Source organism: Gopherus evgoodei, chromosome 11 (genome assembly GCF_007399415.2).
Source record: "Gopherus evgoodei ecotype Sinaloan lineage chromosome 11, rGopEvg1_v1.p, whole genome shotgun sequence".
Taxonomy (NCBI): domain Eukaryota; kingdom Metazoa; phylum Chordata; order Testudines; family Testudinidae; genus Gopherus; species Gopherus evgoodei.
Window position 1 is genome coordinate 1,986,337 of NC_044332.1, and position 18,887 is coordinate 2,005,223.

The following is an 18,887-nucleotide window of genomic DNA, read 5'->3' on the forward strand; positions in this document are numbered from 1 at the left end:
TGTTTAAGCAAAGTCCTCAGAGGTTTTGAAACCCAAACACATCCACAAACAAATCAAATGATTAATTTTTATACATACAGTAAGTTAAGTGGAAAATATTAAATCAGCACTGATTTGTAGATGGGGCAGCAGTTCTATACAGACATTGGTTCTTTCTGAATGACATCTCTAAGATCCAGCATTTGCTTTCTGTCCATTCTGCTAAAGGTCTGGTTTATGTCTTCATTATCTTCAACCTTTCCTACTACAATCTCTTCTTTCTTTGCCTTCACAGATGCTTCGCCCCCACCGCCCCTGCATTTATATCCATTCAAAATGGTACTGAAAAAATCATCTTCCTGGCTTGTCATTTACTGCGTGACCCCTCTGGCAATTTCCATGCCTCACCCATTGCAACAAACACAAAACTTGTCTTCATATTTAGGCCCTTTATGGCTTAGCTCTCCGTACTTATCCCTCAGACTGTTAAGCTACTGAATCCCCATCTCTCTGTCAATGGTACCAGCATCATCAGCCATTAGTCTAAGGATATGTCGTCTATGCTGCAATGTAAACCCAGGGTCAGTAAACCACAAGTTAGCAGACCAGGATTGTTAATCTAGGGCTTGAAAGTTTACACTCATTTGTAACCCTAAATTAGGAACTGTTGAATCCAGAGTCCCAACATAGGACTCCAGTGTCTAGACTACATTACGTAGGCCCAAGTCCAATCACCCATATGCCAGAATTACTAGTGCCCTCCCACACATGGCTGCTCTAGCCCTTTGTTGGTGGTACAGTGTAGAAAAAATTGACTGTCCACTAAACTTGACTGTCCAAAGAAAGAAAATCAGCCTGTGGGATACTTTTGGTGGACTCCCAGAGCCCAAGCCTGGTGGGGCTGCACAACACTGCAGAGCAATAGGGCTTGAACCTTGCATCCTCATGGGGTCCTGGGACTGGGTCCTGGGTTAGCGCAATTTGTGTGTAGATGGAAGGGAGTAGGCTTGAGCCTGAGTTCAAATCCTGGGCTTACATTTCAGTGTAGACATACCCTAATTTTCCTCCAGAAAACTTCATGCTTTCTTTCAGATCATGCATGGGAAGGGCTCCCCATACAACTCCACCAAGACACTTAAATGTCATCTTTCAAATTCCTCCTTGAAACTTGCTTCTACCATGACACCTACAAAACACTGATTAGGCGGCAGATGTGCCCCGGTAATTACAATAATCATAACTGTCTCACTGTGACCTTGTGCCCCCAATCTGTTTGCTGTATCTTTGTTGGTTCAGCTTACATTCGCACTGTAAGCTCTTCAGTACAAGGATCATCTCTTTTTTTGGTTGTGAGGTGTACACATGTGCACAATGGGGCCTCGATTCCTAACTGGGGACTCCAGGCACTACTGCAACTCAAATAATAAATAATATTCACAAAATCCTGTTCTCATGTTCACTACATGCAGCCATCTTATGGTGACCTCAAGGTATTCCTGAGAGCTGCAGTCACAGTGACCTGAACCTGGGACTAGGATAAAAGCCAAGATGGATTTGAGCATTCCATTAGCCTATGCTAATTTTCTCTCAGTGATGCTAAATGAAAGGTTAATCAACCATATGCAGCTCTACTGTAGGAAGCCCTGAAATAGTATGGTTGTCAACATGCAAAAATGTATTCATTATGCTAATATCAAAAGTTTCTCACTATATTTTATTGCAGCTTTAAACAATCACTAACTACATCATGACAAAGCACTGATAATACAATTGGCCTTCAGTATGGCCCCAGGGTAGCTGCATTCTAATAGTTAAATCCCAGTGTAAGCACTTCCTTGTGACACAAAATAGTAGAATACAGAGAAGCTTGGGCTCCCAAAGAACAGACTGTGTCACAACACTTGATCTGACGATGGTTTAAATAAACACAGCTAATTTAATGCTCATAAATTACTAATGAGGTAACATCTTTTATTGAACCAACTTCTGCTGGTGAGAAAGACAAGCTTTTGAGCTACACAGAACGATTCGTCAGCTATAAAATTGTTACCTCACTGTGTCTATTATCCTGGGACTGACATGACTACACCACTGCATGCATAAATTACTAATTGCATTTATGGGGGGAATCCACCATATCATAGTGCGGAGTCTATGCTATTCTGAGGAACTTGAACAAAAATAATATCAACAATCATCATGACTGGTTTGGTCTTAAAGTGGTAAGATTTTTTGTTTTTACACCGTTTGTGATAAAAGGTAACTTTATCCAGGTTATGGAACTATTTAATACATTTGTTTCTAGGAAAAAGCCTTGCAGAATTGCTTCTTTTTCAGAGCCAGTGAACTTTTTTGGTAGTAGATGGGAGTTTTTAGTAAGTGATCCCACGTAGCAAAAACTCTATTTCATAACCTGCCTACTTTTGCCATGCATCAAATAAATGAAGTGGAATACAAAACATAACATCTGTTTCTTTCTCTGACTGTTTAACATAGGGGTCAGGTTCTAACCAAATATATTTGGGAAGTCTTTTCAGGAGTTTGTTAGACTGAATGCAGCGAATCAAGACAGCAAAAACCTTGTGTATTTCCAAGGTGACCTCTTTGTTTGACCTGAAAAATTTGTATATTATTTTAAGTACTTTCACTACATAGCTTTTGCATTTGTAGATTTAACCTTTTTCTAACACCAGTGTTTCAAGAAAGCAGAGGTGTATTTGTGAGGGTGGGCATGGAAAGTATTTCATATGAAGCTATGAATAAATAAATGCTACACTGCAAACAGCAGTTAAAAGTTATGTTGTCTAATATCCTCTAGTCAAAACATAATACTGCTGAATCCTAAGCATGAATTTACCATCTTTACCCACTTTATAGATTGGATTTTTAAAATCAAACAATATCTAATAATAAATTAATGCGCATAAACAGCACACAAAATACAGACAGACAATTTTTCTCATCTTTGCTAAGTAACAGCTTTAGGCTTCAAAGTCTAAAGAACTGAAGATGGAAAGAAGAAATATTCTGTCAGCAGGAGTAGTTTTAGCAACATCAGGGAAGATATGTACTCTTGCTACAGTGCCTGAGTGAAGATATTTTTAATGCTATTTATTTTTGCACCACACGTTCTGTTTCTTAATTCCTCAAATTAAGGCAAATGCTTTCCTGAAATCCAATACCCTCTCAATTATCACTGCTACCAAGAACTTTAAATCTTCCCCTCGAACAGTTCTTCTCTATTGTCAGAAAAATAACAGCTTCTCTCTGGATCATAAAGATGTCTCTGATGTAATCTGAAAAGCAGTAGTGATAAAGACCCAGTACAATAGCAGGCAAGTATTTAGAGGTCATAGGATATAAAGATATATAGTATGACTAAATGATCACTGAGGAGGGATACAACTGCCAGGTGCATTTGAAAAATGTGAATGGGTAGAAGGGAGCAGATTTGTTCGCTACGGTTTAAAGAGATTTAATTAGGAGAAATGGAATGAACTTATTCAAAAGGAGATTTAGGCTGATTACCAAAAAAAAGGTCTCTTGACAGTGAAATCTATAAGGTGATATACAGCTTCTCACAGGAAATGGATAAAGTCTCACTGCTTACCTTGACAGGACAAAATACTCTATAGAACAATCCCGCCCAGGGAGAGGAATGAACTAAATGACCTGATAGTTTTCTCCAAATCTAGTTTATCAGATTTGATGATTGAACAGCACCATCTAGTTACAGATCTAGGAATGGTAATGTGTACAGAAAAAAAATCCAATACAAGTTCAGTGTACACTGCTGGTAACTAATTACGCAGTATTGCAGAGCAGAATGTCACTCACTCATCCCTTCCATTCTCTAAGCATTTGTATACACACAGAGCTCATTCCTAACAACGGATATTAAATTAATAGTCTTATTAGTTCTAGATAACCTTTATACTTTGTATATAGGAACCTTCCTTAAAATTTGTTGTTAACAATAGACTTTACTGTAAGAATAAGAGAGGGATAGTATTTCTGTACATTTAGTATTGGGCTAGATCGGGGTTAGGCAATTATTTTTTGTCTAGGTTCAAATTTCTTGGTCAAGGTGTAGTCAAGGTCCAGACTCTAGAAAAACATTTTTCACACCACAAGTGCCCCTGTTCAACAAACTCAAACAACCTGTGAATTAGTAATATACCCCATTGTTTATATTTTTAAGTGCATTATATGAAAAATAAAATCAAACCACTGTATAAGTGAAACATAGTGGTCAAGCCTATGGATGTTGTACAAAATAAAACAGTAAGCATTGGTTCACTCTTCCTAAAATGAACAGTTTTGATATCAAGTGTATTTTTTTTTTTCAGTGCCATGTTCAAACACAAAGCCATTAAACGTCAAAAGCACTGGAGGCAGTACTACAGCTTTCAACAGTGTAAATGAGCCTATGAGCATAAAGTAATTTTTAAAAAAGGAACATACAGTTTTTTGTATAGGCAGAAATGACGACAACTCAAATTAAGCAAATATGGAATTAAGGAGAACCAGTCAATCATTAATTCACAGTACAATGTATTGGAGACTGCATTATGAGAGAATGAGAGGGTAAAAATAGATTTGGTCTTTTGACTATCCTGGTCTAGATAATACTTAGTCCTGCCTGAGTGCAGGAGCCTGGACTAGAAGACCTCTTGAGATCCCTTCCAGTCCTACACGTTTATGCTCTATGATTTGTAATGTAATGCATTTTAAAGTAGAAAAAAAGAGGAGTTTGACACAGCAAAGTCTGCTGATAATGGGTTGCCATTTGGAAAAATCTAATGGGTTTTATTGTTTGAGAAGGCATTCATTGCACTGTTTGACCTCACTTTTCCTCTGCCGCATTGTGGGACTCTCCCCCGGCCAGGGAAGGCTGGCTGGACACAGCCCTATGCATCAGTCAGAAAGATGCCCCTTCCCTCTGAGGAACTGCACTCCTTCTTGGCAGTCCCAACATGGGGAGGAAAAAGTAAATCCTGATTTCTCTGCCCTATATCCATAAAGGGATTTAGGCACCGAAACTCCTTGCCTCTCCCATTCATTGTACAGGGAGAACATGGCCTAATGCAGGCTTTGTGGCTTTCAGTGATTTTTAGGCACCTACAAGTTAGGCATTGCAACCCCTATGTCTATTTGTGGATCCAGGCCTCTGACAACATAATCTACTGCCTCCAGACAGCAAAGCAAACTGTGTTTAGTTTTTAAGCACAGATATACCAATCTCAGGTCTTAACTATGGACAACCTGAAGATTACACTTCGAAGGGTTCAGGTTAACGCTACCACTTTTGGCACAGAAACTAGAGACCACCATTAAGCCATAATAGTCTCCATAAGGTCAGTTCTTCAGGTGTGTCTGTTTTTAAGTCATCAGGAGATATTTATACGCTCTAATGAATTTTGTTCCTGATCCACTAAGATGCCAGCAGCCAGCCTTATTGCATCAAATTAAAAAAGAGATATGTGACTAGAATGGGACTATAATGTTCAAAAGCTTCCCAAGATACTTGCCCACAACAATGTATCAACCACAAAGTTATCGGACAGCCTTCATGACTCAAGGTATCTTTGGGACTAATATTAAAACTATAGCCATACACTTTGCCACTAAGTGTGAAATTATTAACTCTGATATGACAAAAGAAACCCAATGGCCAAAGTCCTCAAAACTGACTAGTGATTTTGGGTGCCCAACCTGAGACACCTTAACAGGGGCAAGATTTTCAGAAGGTGGATGCTCAGCACCTTCTTTCAAGTTGGGCACCCAATATTTGAGGCACACTACTGAAGTTCTTGCCCAATGAAAATAGTTATGAATAAAGATTAAGGATAAACTGAAGTAAAAATAGGTTTGTGGACTTTCTAGGTGAGATCTGATAAGAATTGGGAGTTACAAGTGTCTACTTGTAAGCACATGAAAGTCTACCTGTCTAGGTTCTTATACTGGCACCTGCCAAGATATATTTTAGTGACTCCCAAGGTCTTTCTCTAGCTCATCAGTTGGCCCAGTAATTTATTAGCCTTCTCAATGGCCGTTTGATCAGGAAAATCAATCTAAAACATTATTGTGCAGTCTGACTGATGAGCAATTGCAACAAGATCTTGACAAGGCTTAAACAGTAAAGATTTTCAGTATAAAAACTGAAGACACACTACATTAATTACACCTCACTACTGGCTGCAATCAAGATAGTTTTGGAGACACAAAGCAGTATCAGAGAACCAACATCTGTTTATACTTTATAAGGTTAATAGTATCCTAAGATCCTATTTTGGTTAGCAGCCAATGAAAACGGTTGCTGGGCAACAGGATGCTGCTCTACAAATGCCCAAAGGACAACTAAGATGGGAATCAAAACATTACTGCTATGCAAACACACAGAACACGACTCATATAGTTCCCAACTGAAGCAGTATTACAACTACAGCAGCTTGAAATTAATAAAACTCACTGGCTTCCCTTGCTGCAAAGATGCTTTCTTGATATATTCAATTACAGAGCTCTGACCAGTGTATGACTGTTCAGTTACATTTGATAAGCAGAGAGAGATGTCACTTACATGACTGAACATGACTTACATGACTGTTCAGTTACATTTGATAAAATGAGAGATGTCACTATCTTCTGAGCCTTGCTTATTTTCCTCATTCTCTGTCCTGTTTTTTTACATTTTCCAGCTAACAATGAAAGTAAAGGACATGAAAAAGGAGTATGGTAACAAATACAAAAACAGAATGAAAAAAGGGAGAAAGGCAAAGACGGATATGGAAAGCAGGACATAATTTGAGAAACACAAAGATGAATTTAAGAAATCAAGGATAATAACTAGATAAGTAAGGAAAAGAAAACTGGGAAGAAAAAAAATGCATGGACGAAAGAGAGGTCATCACTGAAACATTCGTGAATGACAAGTCTTTGTAGCCCATTATCACATTACCTTCTCTGTAGACTTTGATTGTTGCGATGTCTCATAATCTCGCTTCGTTTCCAAGATTCTTTTTACAAGACCACCTGTTGAAGATCAACATTCTCTTAGTGCTGGTTACTGACACTAAAATACTGTTGTAAACAATCTGAAAACTAATCTAAAACCTGATCACTTAATTCTATCAAATGAAAACTGATTTTAGACCAGCTTTAACTGTATTCTAGTACGTTACTCTATTCCATTTCTATACGATGTCATGATTGTGTAGTGGCAAGTACATTACATAGCACAACCAGAGAGGAGATGGGGGAGAGGAAAGAAATCAAGTCAGGTCATAGAATCATAATAGAGACCTACTGGGCTTCGTTTATCTTCCTGAGGCACATACTAAGGTGAATCTTTTGCTCCTCTGTGTTGAACTGCCAAAGAGACAGCATCTAACATCTTAAATTGAACCCATTTCACCTGCTGGTCAAAGCAAGGACAAAGGCTTTATGGGAGGAGTCACATCCAAATCTGCGTGGCTGGAGGGTAATGGATAGGAGAAGGATAAATGGGAACAGCCCAAAGGACATCATCCCCAAATAAATTACTTTTGTCAAACAAACTACCTCATGTTATAACAGTATATTTCCAATATTACTATTCTAGTCTTTGAACTGCTGACCTAAAGGCAACCTGAACCAGCCAAACTGGTGGTAATTAAAGTAAACCTTCCTTTTGCAAAAATATCAAAGAGAAAAGGTGGTTTTAATTTTAATTTTTTCAAATTTAGTTTTGTGTTGATTTAAATATGTGAAAATATAGCTCACTAAAGGTGTAGAGCCACACTCTTCAGTTATATCTTATCGTAACAATCTCTTACATTTATATAGCACTTTTCATTCAGAAAAATCTATCAAATCCTGTACAGATTACATACATGGATCACCTAATCTCTATGCTCTTCCTTTAAAAAGTGCAATATTTACATATGGACATTTAGAACAACACCTTTCTCAAATAAGCCAAGTCCAGTAAAATTACAATGGATTCTAGGTTTTGAGAAACTAAATAAATGAGATTTGGGATAAAGAATAAGCATAATGATGTTTAGAACCAACTTGCTTGTGCAGATTTATTTGTACGCTTTTTCAAAGTTTACTCTAAATTGGTCAGTCATGCAGACGTACACACTCTGCTGGCTAAAGTAACATGCCATAATAACATTTAAATTATTTAGTGACAAGACATGTCTCCTGAACTCAGCCTAAAGAGATAACTATCTGAATTGGATACTTTATCACATTTCAGAGATACCAGGTCTACTACTCATACTGACAGAATTATAGATTATATTTCCATCGTGCACTGCCCAATAGGCTTTTCATAGCTATGAAGATCAGAATTTGCAGGATTCTGCTTTTTTCTGCAACTTTTAATGTTATCGTTAGTACCTAAAGCAACACAAGGTATTACCTGCATTTTCTATATAGTCCTTTAGGTGTGTATTGTAGAAGAGTCAGCACAGCAGCTGGACTGTGAGACAGGAACCTGGGGGACAGCCAGGCTCTAGCTGGAGCCACCCACCCACCCTTGGGTAATAGCTCAAGCTTTGAGCAGCATTCTTGTCAGTTCACAGCTCCAGCATGGAGCCATGAAACTGACAAGAATGACAGCCAACAGCCGATGTAAGAAACTCACAGTGTCCACACGGATGCTGCATCACCCTAACTACATCAACATAAGCCCTAAGCCTCTTGTGGAGGTGGAGTTATTACGTAGGTGTAGCAGGGCACTTAGATCAGCAGGAACAAGGCTGTAGTGTGGACACTGACATAAATAGGTCGACATAAGCTGCCTTATGTTGACCTAAATCTGTAGTATAGACCAGGCCTAAGTCCCCATGTAGACATTACTAGGTCCACCTAGCTATCGCCTCTCAGGGAGGTAGATTACCTCTGCTGTTCAGTCCCTCGTGTCGGAGTAGGTAGTCTCTACACTGAAGAATGACAGCAGTGCAGCTATGCTGTTGTAGCCTTTTAAGTGTGGACAAACCCTTAGGCACTTAAGCATGGGAGGTAAAATTTTCAAAAGCTTAAGTGCTTTGTGGAACTGGAGCTTCTGTAAACAAGGCAATCCTCATTCCAATCCCAAGGCCTGACTATATAGAGATGTTTGTACTGGGGTAGCTACACTGATACAAAACTCCAAGGTAGATGCACTGTCTCAATGTAAAATGGGAATTTACCCCTTGGTGGCTTACCGTAATCACAAAACTACAGTCCCTAATAGACAGAGACAGAAGTTAAGTGACTCACTCAAGGCCACAAAATGGGTCAGTGGTAGAGCTCACATTAGAACTCATATCTAGATCACTGTTTTTCAGGAGACACTTCTCAGAAGTTAAGTTTCTATTCAGCATTATTATAATTTAAAAGGACAAGAGGCTTAGTTCCTGATAATATGTCCTGCTTCTTACATACCTGTGACCTGACAGTTCCAACCACATTCAAAAGAAAGTCTACATGGACTGTATAATAATACCAAACTTAGCTCCTTCTTGGGTTTTGCTTTACTGGTAACTCCGTCACCACCACAAAACAAAAATAATTAAGCCTAGCTGCCTGGTGGATTTATTTAAATCACCAATTTTAATCAAGATTTAAATAATCAAAATAGGAAATCATGATTTAAATCTTCGATTTTAATACTGTTTTGCATTTGTACTTTTTAGTTAACGGGTTGATTCTCATTGGTTGGTAACCATTAAAACATGTTGATTTGCAACTAAATATAGCCACTATCATAACTTTGGTGCTTATTTTGCTAACCAGGGGCATACACTATATTATACACATTTATTTAAGCAATTATATAGTTTAACTTGCATACGTATTTAGATTCTTAAGTTTTATATTTTGTGTTAGAAAATGGTGAATGTGAATGCATTTCTTATTTGCTAGATGATGAATATATATATATTTAACTTATAATGCGTGTCAATCTCTATTTGGATGGAAATTCAAATTCAATTAAAAATGTAAAAAACTAGCATTTTACTTATTAAATGAAATTACTTTAAAATGTGCTGATATGTAAGAAAAATGTTTATCAAAGATATTTTGCATTTAAAACTAATTTAATAGTATTAGGGAAGTATTATGTGTAATTACTGAAGAGAACTAATTGTTTCTGGTCACCATACCCTTCAAGATTTTAGAACTAGTATATCTTATCCTCCCAGTCGTAGTTTTTTTTCATAGATTAGGGAAGGAAAACAAACTTCCCTGCTTTTTCAACTCATAACCAGTTTCTCAACTATGAATTTAGTCATTGAATTGAACCAGCTGAATAAATTGAAATGAAGAAAATATTCTTTCTGCACCTGAGGCTATTGCTGTAAAAAGCTGGTTAAGCATGTCAACAAACTTTGGTTCAAGGTGCTTAGTCAGTGACTTCTCCCAGTTCAGTGATTTGACCTTCTTTAAAACTTGGCAGCAAACACATACCGATACCAAAGTTCAGTTTCACTTTGATCTGATAATATGCTGGTTCTCCATGGACTTTACCAGCTGTACCTACCATAATAAGTTGCAGAATTTACTCAGCAGGCTTCTAAACTCTTGCTACCCTGTATCCCTACCTGGATTGCAGATCCTGTTACCCTGTTACAATAAGAACAGATTGCTTTTGCTAAATAGCTTGTTTCTATATTTTTGTTTTTTAAAGTTATTGCATAAATTAGAAGTACGTACCCTCAAGATGCAGATCAAAACATGATCAAGAAATGTTATTCCCATTATCTATTTAAGATTCTTTTACATCCTGTGTAGAGTATGAATCACAAATGAAGGGAGAAGAGCCAGAGAAACTTACCATGCTTCTCATCACCATCCAGTTCCACTATTGGCTCCTACATAAGAAAAAGTAAAAGCTTTTAGTTATAAGGAAGCTTACATTGCTGTGATCTAAAGCATGCATGCATCCCAGATAAGAAACTGCTCAAATAAAAAAAAATTGGACAGCATTAAGGGAACTCTGAACACAGATTTGAGCAAAAATGCTGGGGTTTTGTTATATTAACAGACCGTTTCCATTTCTGGCATTTCAGGTAGCTGTAGTGCTGCCTCCACTACAAACTGATCATCTTCATCATCAGAATTCTGTTTGTCTATGATCACATTTGAGACGGCTTTCCCGCTGCCATTCCTGAAAGAAAGACAATGGAAATTGAAACCATACAGAAATGTTGACCAAATGTTATCCATGACTGAAGAGAGCACATGCCTCTCTCTCTAATACAGTAAAACCTCAGAGTTACGAAACCCTTGGGAATGGAGCTTGTTCACGACTGAAATGTTTGTGACTCTGAACAAAACGTTAGGGTTGTTCTTCAAAAGTTTACAACTGAACACAGTTTTGAAACTTTGCTATGCAGAAGAAAACACTGATTTTAACCATCTGAATTTAAATGAAGCAAGCACAGGAACAGTTTCCTTGGCTAGTCAATTTTTTTTTTTATACTTTCTCTTTTTTTTTTTTTTTTTTAAGTACACCTCTACCTCCATATAATGCTGTCCTCGGGAGCCAAAATATCTTACCATGTTATAGGTGAAACCACACTATATCGAACTTGCTTTGATACACTGGAGTGCGCAGCCCCGCCCCCTCCCCCCCAGAGCACTGCATTACCACGTTATATCCAAATTCATATTATATCAGGTCGTGTTATATTGGGATAGAGGTGTAGTTTACATTTAGCACAGTACTGTACTGTATTTGCTTTTTTTTGTCTTTGCTGATGCCTGATCGCATACTTCTGATTCTAAATGAGGTGGGTGGTTGACTGGTCAGTTCGTAACTCTGGTGTTTGTAATTCTGAGGTTCTACTGTTCTACTTCCTAATCTAATTTATGCCATTTTCAATTGCAGCCCAACTTTAATTTGCAGTCTATAAGTATCTCCACAGGGAACAAATATTTAATACCAGGCTCTTCAATCTAGTAGAGAAAGATCCAATAGCTGGAAGCTGAAGCTAGATAAATATCGACTGGCAGTATTAAGGTGAAAATTCTTAATGGTGAGAGTAATTAACCACTGGAACACTTGACCAGGAGTTGTGGTGGTTCTCCATCGCTGACAATTTTTTAAATCAGGACTGGATGTTTTTCTAAAACATATGCTCTAAGAATGTTTTGGGAAGTTCTATGGCCTGTTTTATGCGGTGTTGGTCCAAGGACATCAGAGAGAAAAGGTGGGTGAAGTAATCTCTTTTATTGGACCAACTTCTGTTGGTGAGAGAGAGAGACATGCTTTCCAATGTACTGAGAGCTCTTCCTTAGGTTTGGGAAACTTACTCAGAGCCTTGGAATACATGAATCTATGAAGACAGAGGTACTGGCCAAGTATTCCGGTTCTTCTTCGAATGGTTAAAGACATTTGTTTCAAGAGTGCGCATGCACAGCTCACCAAAGTTAGAGATTTTTGCCTAGCAGTAACTGTATGGGTGGCATTTATGCCCTTTTTGTCAGTGTCACTCCCATGAATATGTAAGGGCAGAGATACCGCCCCCCAGTTCCTTCCTACCGCCAGCAGCTAGCACTTGGTGTGACCTTACCTCACTTGCCTTCACTGTTTTCTGTGATCTTTTTTGTATATAAAGTAAAACCTGCCTTCACAACCACCTCTGAAGAGAGACTACTTGTCACAAGCAACTACTTCCAGAGACCACGGAATGTTTTCCCCCCCTATAATTTAACTGTGAAGAAAATGTGAAGAGCGATGACCTGTCATTTGCAACCAACGACCACATTTTCTTACTCCTATCTACAAAAACAAACCTGTAGAAGAAACCAATCTTCCTTACTTCCACCAGCTGCTGCTCTCCGGGGGGGAAACCTTTGTAGAGAGACCACCTCTTACAAGCAAACACTTTTGCTAACTTTCATGGAGTGGTCACTCTTGGCGGATTTTACTGTAGTTAGTAGTAGTACATTTAGTTTGTAGTAGTTAGGTAGTTTTTCCCAGTGGGATGCTCTCCCGTAGTTTAAACATTGTCCTTTTTGTGGGGTAGCCATTCTCAACAGCAACACCCACACTTCTGTGCCTCAGAGAAGGGCACATGAAGGAAAGGCACTTCACCTGTAACTCCTTTAAGAAGAGAACTCAGGTGGCTAGAGACTTCAGATTAAAGCAGCAGCTTCTTGAGCAGACCATGAGGCTTGCCTCAGTAATAGGAACAATCAAGGAATGTCTGGCTTCTAAAAAAGCACCTGACTTCTTGACTGAGCTCGGATTCCTTGCCCAGAAAGAAGAGGGAGTGCTCTCCTTCATCAGGTCCCCCAAGAAAAAGAACCCAGAAAATGGACTGGGGGCATTCCAGATTACAAGGAGATTCATCTTCTCTGTGTAGGTAGCAAAGAATAAGACGGTTACTCACCTTTGTAACTGTTGTTCTTCGAGATGTGTTGCTCATATCCATTCCAGTTAGGTGTGTGCGCCGCGAGTGCACATTCGTCGGAAAACTTTTACCCTAGCAACTCAGTGGGCCGGCAGGTCGCCCCCTAGAGTGGCGCCATCATGGTGCTCGATATATACCCCTGCCGGCCCACCCGCTCCTCAGTTCCTTCTTGCCGGCTACTCCGACAGTGGGGAAGGAGGGCGGGTGTGGAATCGATATGAGCAACACATCTCGAAGAACAACGGTTACAAAGGTGAGTAACCGTCTTTTCTTCTTCGAGTGATTGCTCACATCCATTCCAGTTAGGTGAATCCCAAGCCTTACGTAGGCGGTGGGGTCGGAGTGAAATGTGGCAGAATGAAAACTGCTGAGCCAGAGGCTACAGCATCTCTTGACTGTTGAACCAGGGCATACTGCGAAGCAAAGGTATGGACCGAGGACCAATGGAGCTGTGCGACAGATCTCGTGGGTAGGAACACGAGCCAGCAAGGCGGCAGATGAAGCCTGAGCCCTGGTAGAATGCATGGTGATGTGGCTTGGGGAAATATGAGCCAAATCATAACAAGTGCAGATGTACGCCATCACCCAAGATGAGATCCTCTGAGAGGAAAACAAGCAAGCCTTCCCTTTGGTCTGCTACCGTGACAGAGCTGGGGCACTTTACGAAATGGTTCTGTCAGCGCAATATAAATGTGAGCACTCTACAGATGTCCAGGGAGTGCAATTGTTGCGCCCATTGCATTGAGCTGTGGGTAACATGAAAGGCCGAAACCATCTTAGGGAGGAAAGCCGGGTGTGGTCATAACTGCACCTTGTCTTTGTGAAACCTAGTGTACGGCGGAACCACCGTAAGAACTCTGAGCTCGGAGACTTGTCTGGCCGATGTAACAGCTACGAGGAAAGTTGTCGTCCAAGACAGGTATAGCAGAGGGCCGGTCGCGAACGGCTCGAATAGGGGAGACATAAGTCTGGTTAAAACTAGGTTGAGGTCCCAGGTTGGGGCTGGGCGGCGCACCCGAGGGTGCAAGCGCTCCAAGCCCTTGAGGGACCTCGAACCCATAGTGTGAGAGAACACGGAACGTCCACCTTAGCCTGGCTGGAAGGTAGAGATGGCTGCTGAGTGTATCCTCAGTGATGATACCGCCAGGTCCTGCCACTGAAGGCCAGAGGCAGGCCAAATAGAGGGGATCGAGACCTCAGCAGGAGCAAGATCGAGCGTATTGCAGCTGTAGAAGAAACGCTTCCACCCGGCCCGGTACTTGACCAGGTGGAAGGCTTCCTGTCACCCCGGCTCAGTTACGCAGCAGCCACACCGTGAGGCGAAGAGGCTGCAGGTCCGGGTGACGAAGCCTGTCGTTGCCCTGAGTGATGAGGTCTGGGTGGGGTGGCAGGGTAATTGGGTCGGTTATTGACAGGCCGAGCAACATGGTATATCAGTGCTGCCTGGACCACTCTGGAGTGATCATGATGATGCGCGCTCTGCCCCTGCGGAGTTTGAGCAGGACCTAATGAACCAGTGGGAACAGTGGGAAGGCATAACGGAGTTGGCCTTTCCACGGCATCAGGAATGCGTCCAAGATCGATCCCGAGGAGAGACCTTGGAAGGAGCAGAACCTCTGGCATTTTCTGCTCTCGCGGTGAGCGAACAGGTCTATGTGAGGAACATCTCCACTTCTGGAAAGCAGAACACCTCACATGGGGCAGAGTGATCACTCGTAAGACAGGAAAGACCTGCTGAGTCAAAGCGCCAAGACGTTCCGAACGCCTGGGAGAAAGGACGTCACCAGCTCCATCGAGTGAGCCATGCAAAAGTCCCGGAAATGGATGGCCTCCTGACAAAAGGGGGGAGGACCATGTCCCTACCTGGTTATTTATGAAGCACATGGCCGTTGTGTTGGCTGTAAACACCGAGATACCACGGCCTCGCAGCCGTCGCTGGAACCCCTGGCACGCCAGGCGGACTACTCTCATTTTTGGGGCATTGATGTGGAATGCCAGCTCCCGAGAAGACCAAAGGCCTTAAGCTCGGAGGTGACCATGAGCACTCGAGCAGAGAGATGACGCGTCCGTCGTCAGGGGCAGTGAGGGCTGGGGCGGATGGAACCGCATCCCTGCCCACACCAGGGAGGGAGTTAGCCACCACTCTAGGGAGCCGAAGGTGCTCGAGGGAACGGTGACTACCATGACCATTGGCTCCCTGTCCGGGTGGTACGCCGAGGTGAGCCGGACTTGGAGAGGACGGAAGCGGAGCTTGGCATGTTTGGTTACAAACTTGCGGGCAGCCATGGACCCAGGAGACTGAGACAAGTACGAGCCGAGGTCGTTGGGAAAGCCTGCAGACCTCAGATGATTGTTGCCATCGCCTAAAACCGCAGTTGTGATAAGCAGGCTCCGGCTAGGTAGGAGACCAGGATAGCCCCTAGGAAGTCCAACCTCTGCGTGGGAACCAGAGTGGATTGCTCTATAGTAATCATCAGGCCTTGACCTGTGAATAAGACCGTGACGATGCCCACGCGCTGAGTGGTTTGTGTCTCAGAGTCTCCTCGGATAAGCGAATCGTCCAGATACGGAAAAACACATATCCGACATCAGCGAAGGTAGGCGGCGACTATGGCCGTAAACCAGAAGTACTGACAGTTGGCTAGAAAGCGGAGGTATCTCCTGTGCGTAGGGAAGATGGCGTTGCGAAAGTACGCGTCCTTCATATCAAGGGCAGCATAGTAGCCCCCAGGAGGCAAGGATGGAATAATGGTTCCCAGGGATACCGTGCGGAACTTCAACCTTATCCTAAACCGGATGAGTCCGTGCAGGACTAGGAAGGTCTGAGACCTCCATTCGAGTGGGGGACTAGGGCATAACGGGAGTAAACCCCCTTGCCCCTTTCGTCAGTCGGCGTCTGCACCTCTTGTACGAGGAATTGCTCGTGAGAGGGGTCCCTGAAGGGGGACAGGGCTGGAACAAATTAGAGGTGGTACCTATGCTCCACCGTGCGCAGGACCCAGCGATCTGAAATTAACTGGGGCCACGCCAGGAGAAAGTGGGATTGGGATCCCAGCCTGTGACTGGTACACCGCCCTCAGGCGCACCTTGGAAGGTTTGTCTTTGGTCCCAGTGGTAATTGCGAGGGACCTTGACCTTGGCTCTCTAGGGGTCCTGACGTTCGTCTGCGACCACCTTGGCCTCGCCGTTTGCCAAAGTCCTGTCTCTGGCTAGGCACAGAGTATGGCGGCTGGGGACGGAAAGGCCTGCGTTTGGTCGCTGGCATATGCATGCTGAGAGAGCGCATTAGGACCCTATTGTCCATCAGGCTTCGCAGCCTGGGGCTGTCTTTGCCGCGAAGAGGCCTTTACCAACAAAGGGTAAATCCTGAATGGCATACTGCAGCTCCGGCCGGAGGTTTGAAACCTGAAGCCATGAGATGCACCTCATGGCGACACCAAAGGCCAGAGTCCTGGCTGCAGAGTCTGCTGCGTCCAACGAGGCCTGGAGGGAAGCTCTGGGTACCTTTTTCCCCCGTCCTCCAAGACAGCAGCGAACTCTTGGCGGGAGTTTTGAGGGAGAAACTCCATAAACTAAACTACCTTCACCCAGGTGCTATAATTATAGCAGCTAAGCAAGGCTTGTTGCTTTGCTACCCAGAGCTGCAGGGCCTCTGCAGAGTACACCTGGCGGCCAAGCAGGTTCATTCGCCAAGCCTCTTTCGGTTTCGGGGCTGGCGCCCGCTGGCCATCGTATCAGAATTGTGGTCCTGAGCATAAGATCTGCGCATGTGGGATGACACAGATGCGTGTCTGGATGGCCATGGAGGTATTAAAAGAAGGCACAGGCAGAGTCTCTGACTCTATCGGACCTTGCCCAACTCGGCACCGGGGACCGACACCGGGAGGCATACCGGTACCTGGAACGAGATCCAGACCCGCAACCAGAATGGTGCCGGGAGGTCGACCGAGATCTCGAGGCTCGGGGAGAGGCTACAGGAGTCAAGGTACCTGTCGCGGTGCCGGGAGTCGGAACGGTGCCGATAGTAGCGGGTCGGCGAACGGGATACCGACTGGTGCAGCGAGTGCGACCAGTACCGATGAGGAAAACAGCACCGGGACTGCCAGTGGTGTCGGGCGTGCCTACAGGACCTGGAGTGTCTGCGGGACCGTGATCATGAACGGTGCCGCTCTGTTGTGCTGACAGAGGACGGTCACATGAAGAGACTGTATTACCCGCACCGGCGGCGCCGGGGTCAGGCAGCATCGACTCTGTCATGGCAATGAGATCCCTCTCCGGCGTGGAGGGAACAGCAGGCTCAACCACAGTGCATACTGGGGAGCTGTCAGGCATCGGATTCGACGGCCCTCGTGGGACCGGGAATGACGGTACCGAGGTCGTCAGAGCTTCGGTAGGTGTCGGTGCCGGGCGATCCGAGTTAGATGAGCTGTCTGGCTGCGGTGCCGTTGGCACGGAAGCAGCAGGAGCAATAAGCTCAACCACGGCGCGTGCCGGGGAGCCGTCAGGCACCGGATTCGATGGCCCTTGTGGGACTGGAATCGACGGTGCCGACGTTGTCGGTGCCTCAGAGGTGTCGGTGCCAGGCAATCCGACTTAGACGAGCTCTCTGGTTGCGGTGCCGTTGGCATGGAAGCAGCAGGAGCAGTAGCTCAACCACGGCGCGTGCCGGGGAGCCGTCAGGCACCGGATTCTACGGCCCTTGTGGGATCGGGATCGACGGTGCCGACGTCGTCGGTGCCTCAGCAGGTGTCGGTGCCGGGCGATCCGACTTAGACGAGCTCTCTGGCTGCGGTGCAGTTGGCACGGAAGCAGCAGGAGCAGTAAGCTCTACCACGGCGCGTGCCGGGGAGCTGTCAGGCACCGGATTCAATGGCCCTGGTGGACTGGAATCGACAGTGCCGATGTCATCGGTGCCTCTGCAGGTGTCGGTGCCGGGCAATCCGACTTAGATGAGCTCTCTGGCTGCGATGCAGGTGGCACGGAAGCAGCAGGAGCAGGGGGCTCAACCACGGCGCGTGCCGGGGAGCCGTCAGGCACTAGCAGGAATCATAGGCTCTCTCGACCTCGGAGGAAGGGAGCGGTGCCGAGTCGACTTCGGTGCCGGCGACGGCCGGTGCCGAAAGGCCTTGGCAGTACCGGCGGGGTCCGGTGCCGAGGAGGGGCTTCTGCCAGCCGCTTGATCATCGCTCGGCGCCAAAGGTGGAAGGGTAAGTGAAAGTCCCGCTCCTTTTAGTTCTCGGCTTAAAAGCCTTGCAAATGGGGCACTTAGCTGTCAAGTGTGATTCCCTGAGGCACTTCAAACAGGAGTCGTGTGGATCTCCCTTCGGCATCGGCTTCTGGCAGGCCGAGCCCATTTTAAAACCCGGTGAGCCGTGCATGGGCTCCGGCACCGGGTTCATGGAAGGGGCTACTTCCTGAACCCCGCTAACAATTACTAAACTAACTATCTTAGCAAAGAAAAAACGTATAACTATACAAATATATATATAAAAGGATTATAACTGCATAACTATATAC

General features: G+C 43.9%; 1 protein-coding gene across 2 annotated transcripts in view; it reads right to left on the reverse strand.

Annotated features, from left to right (window-relative positions):
- Positions 1-18,887, reverse strand: part of TRAF3IP1 (TRAF3 interacting protein 1) — a 143,134-nt gene that overhangs the window by 25,919 nt on the left and 98,328 nt on the right. For both annotated transcript variants that reach the window (XM_030579938.1, XM_030579939.1), the window contains 3 exons: positions 10,999-11,119; positions 10,787-10,823; positions 6,938-7,011 (listed from right to left, as the gene is read on the reverse strand). In XM_030579938.1, the coding sequence (XP_030435798.1) occupies positions 6,938-7,011; positions 10,787-10,823; positions 10,999-11,119 (232 nt within the window). The remainder of the gene's footprint in view (positions 1-6,937; positions 7,012-10,786; positions 10,824-10,998; positions 11,120-18,887) is intronic.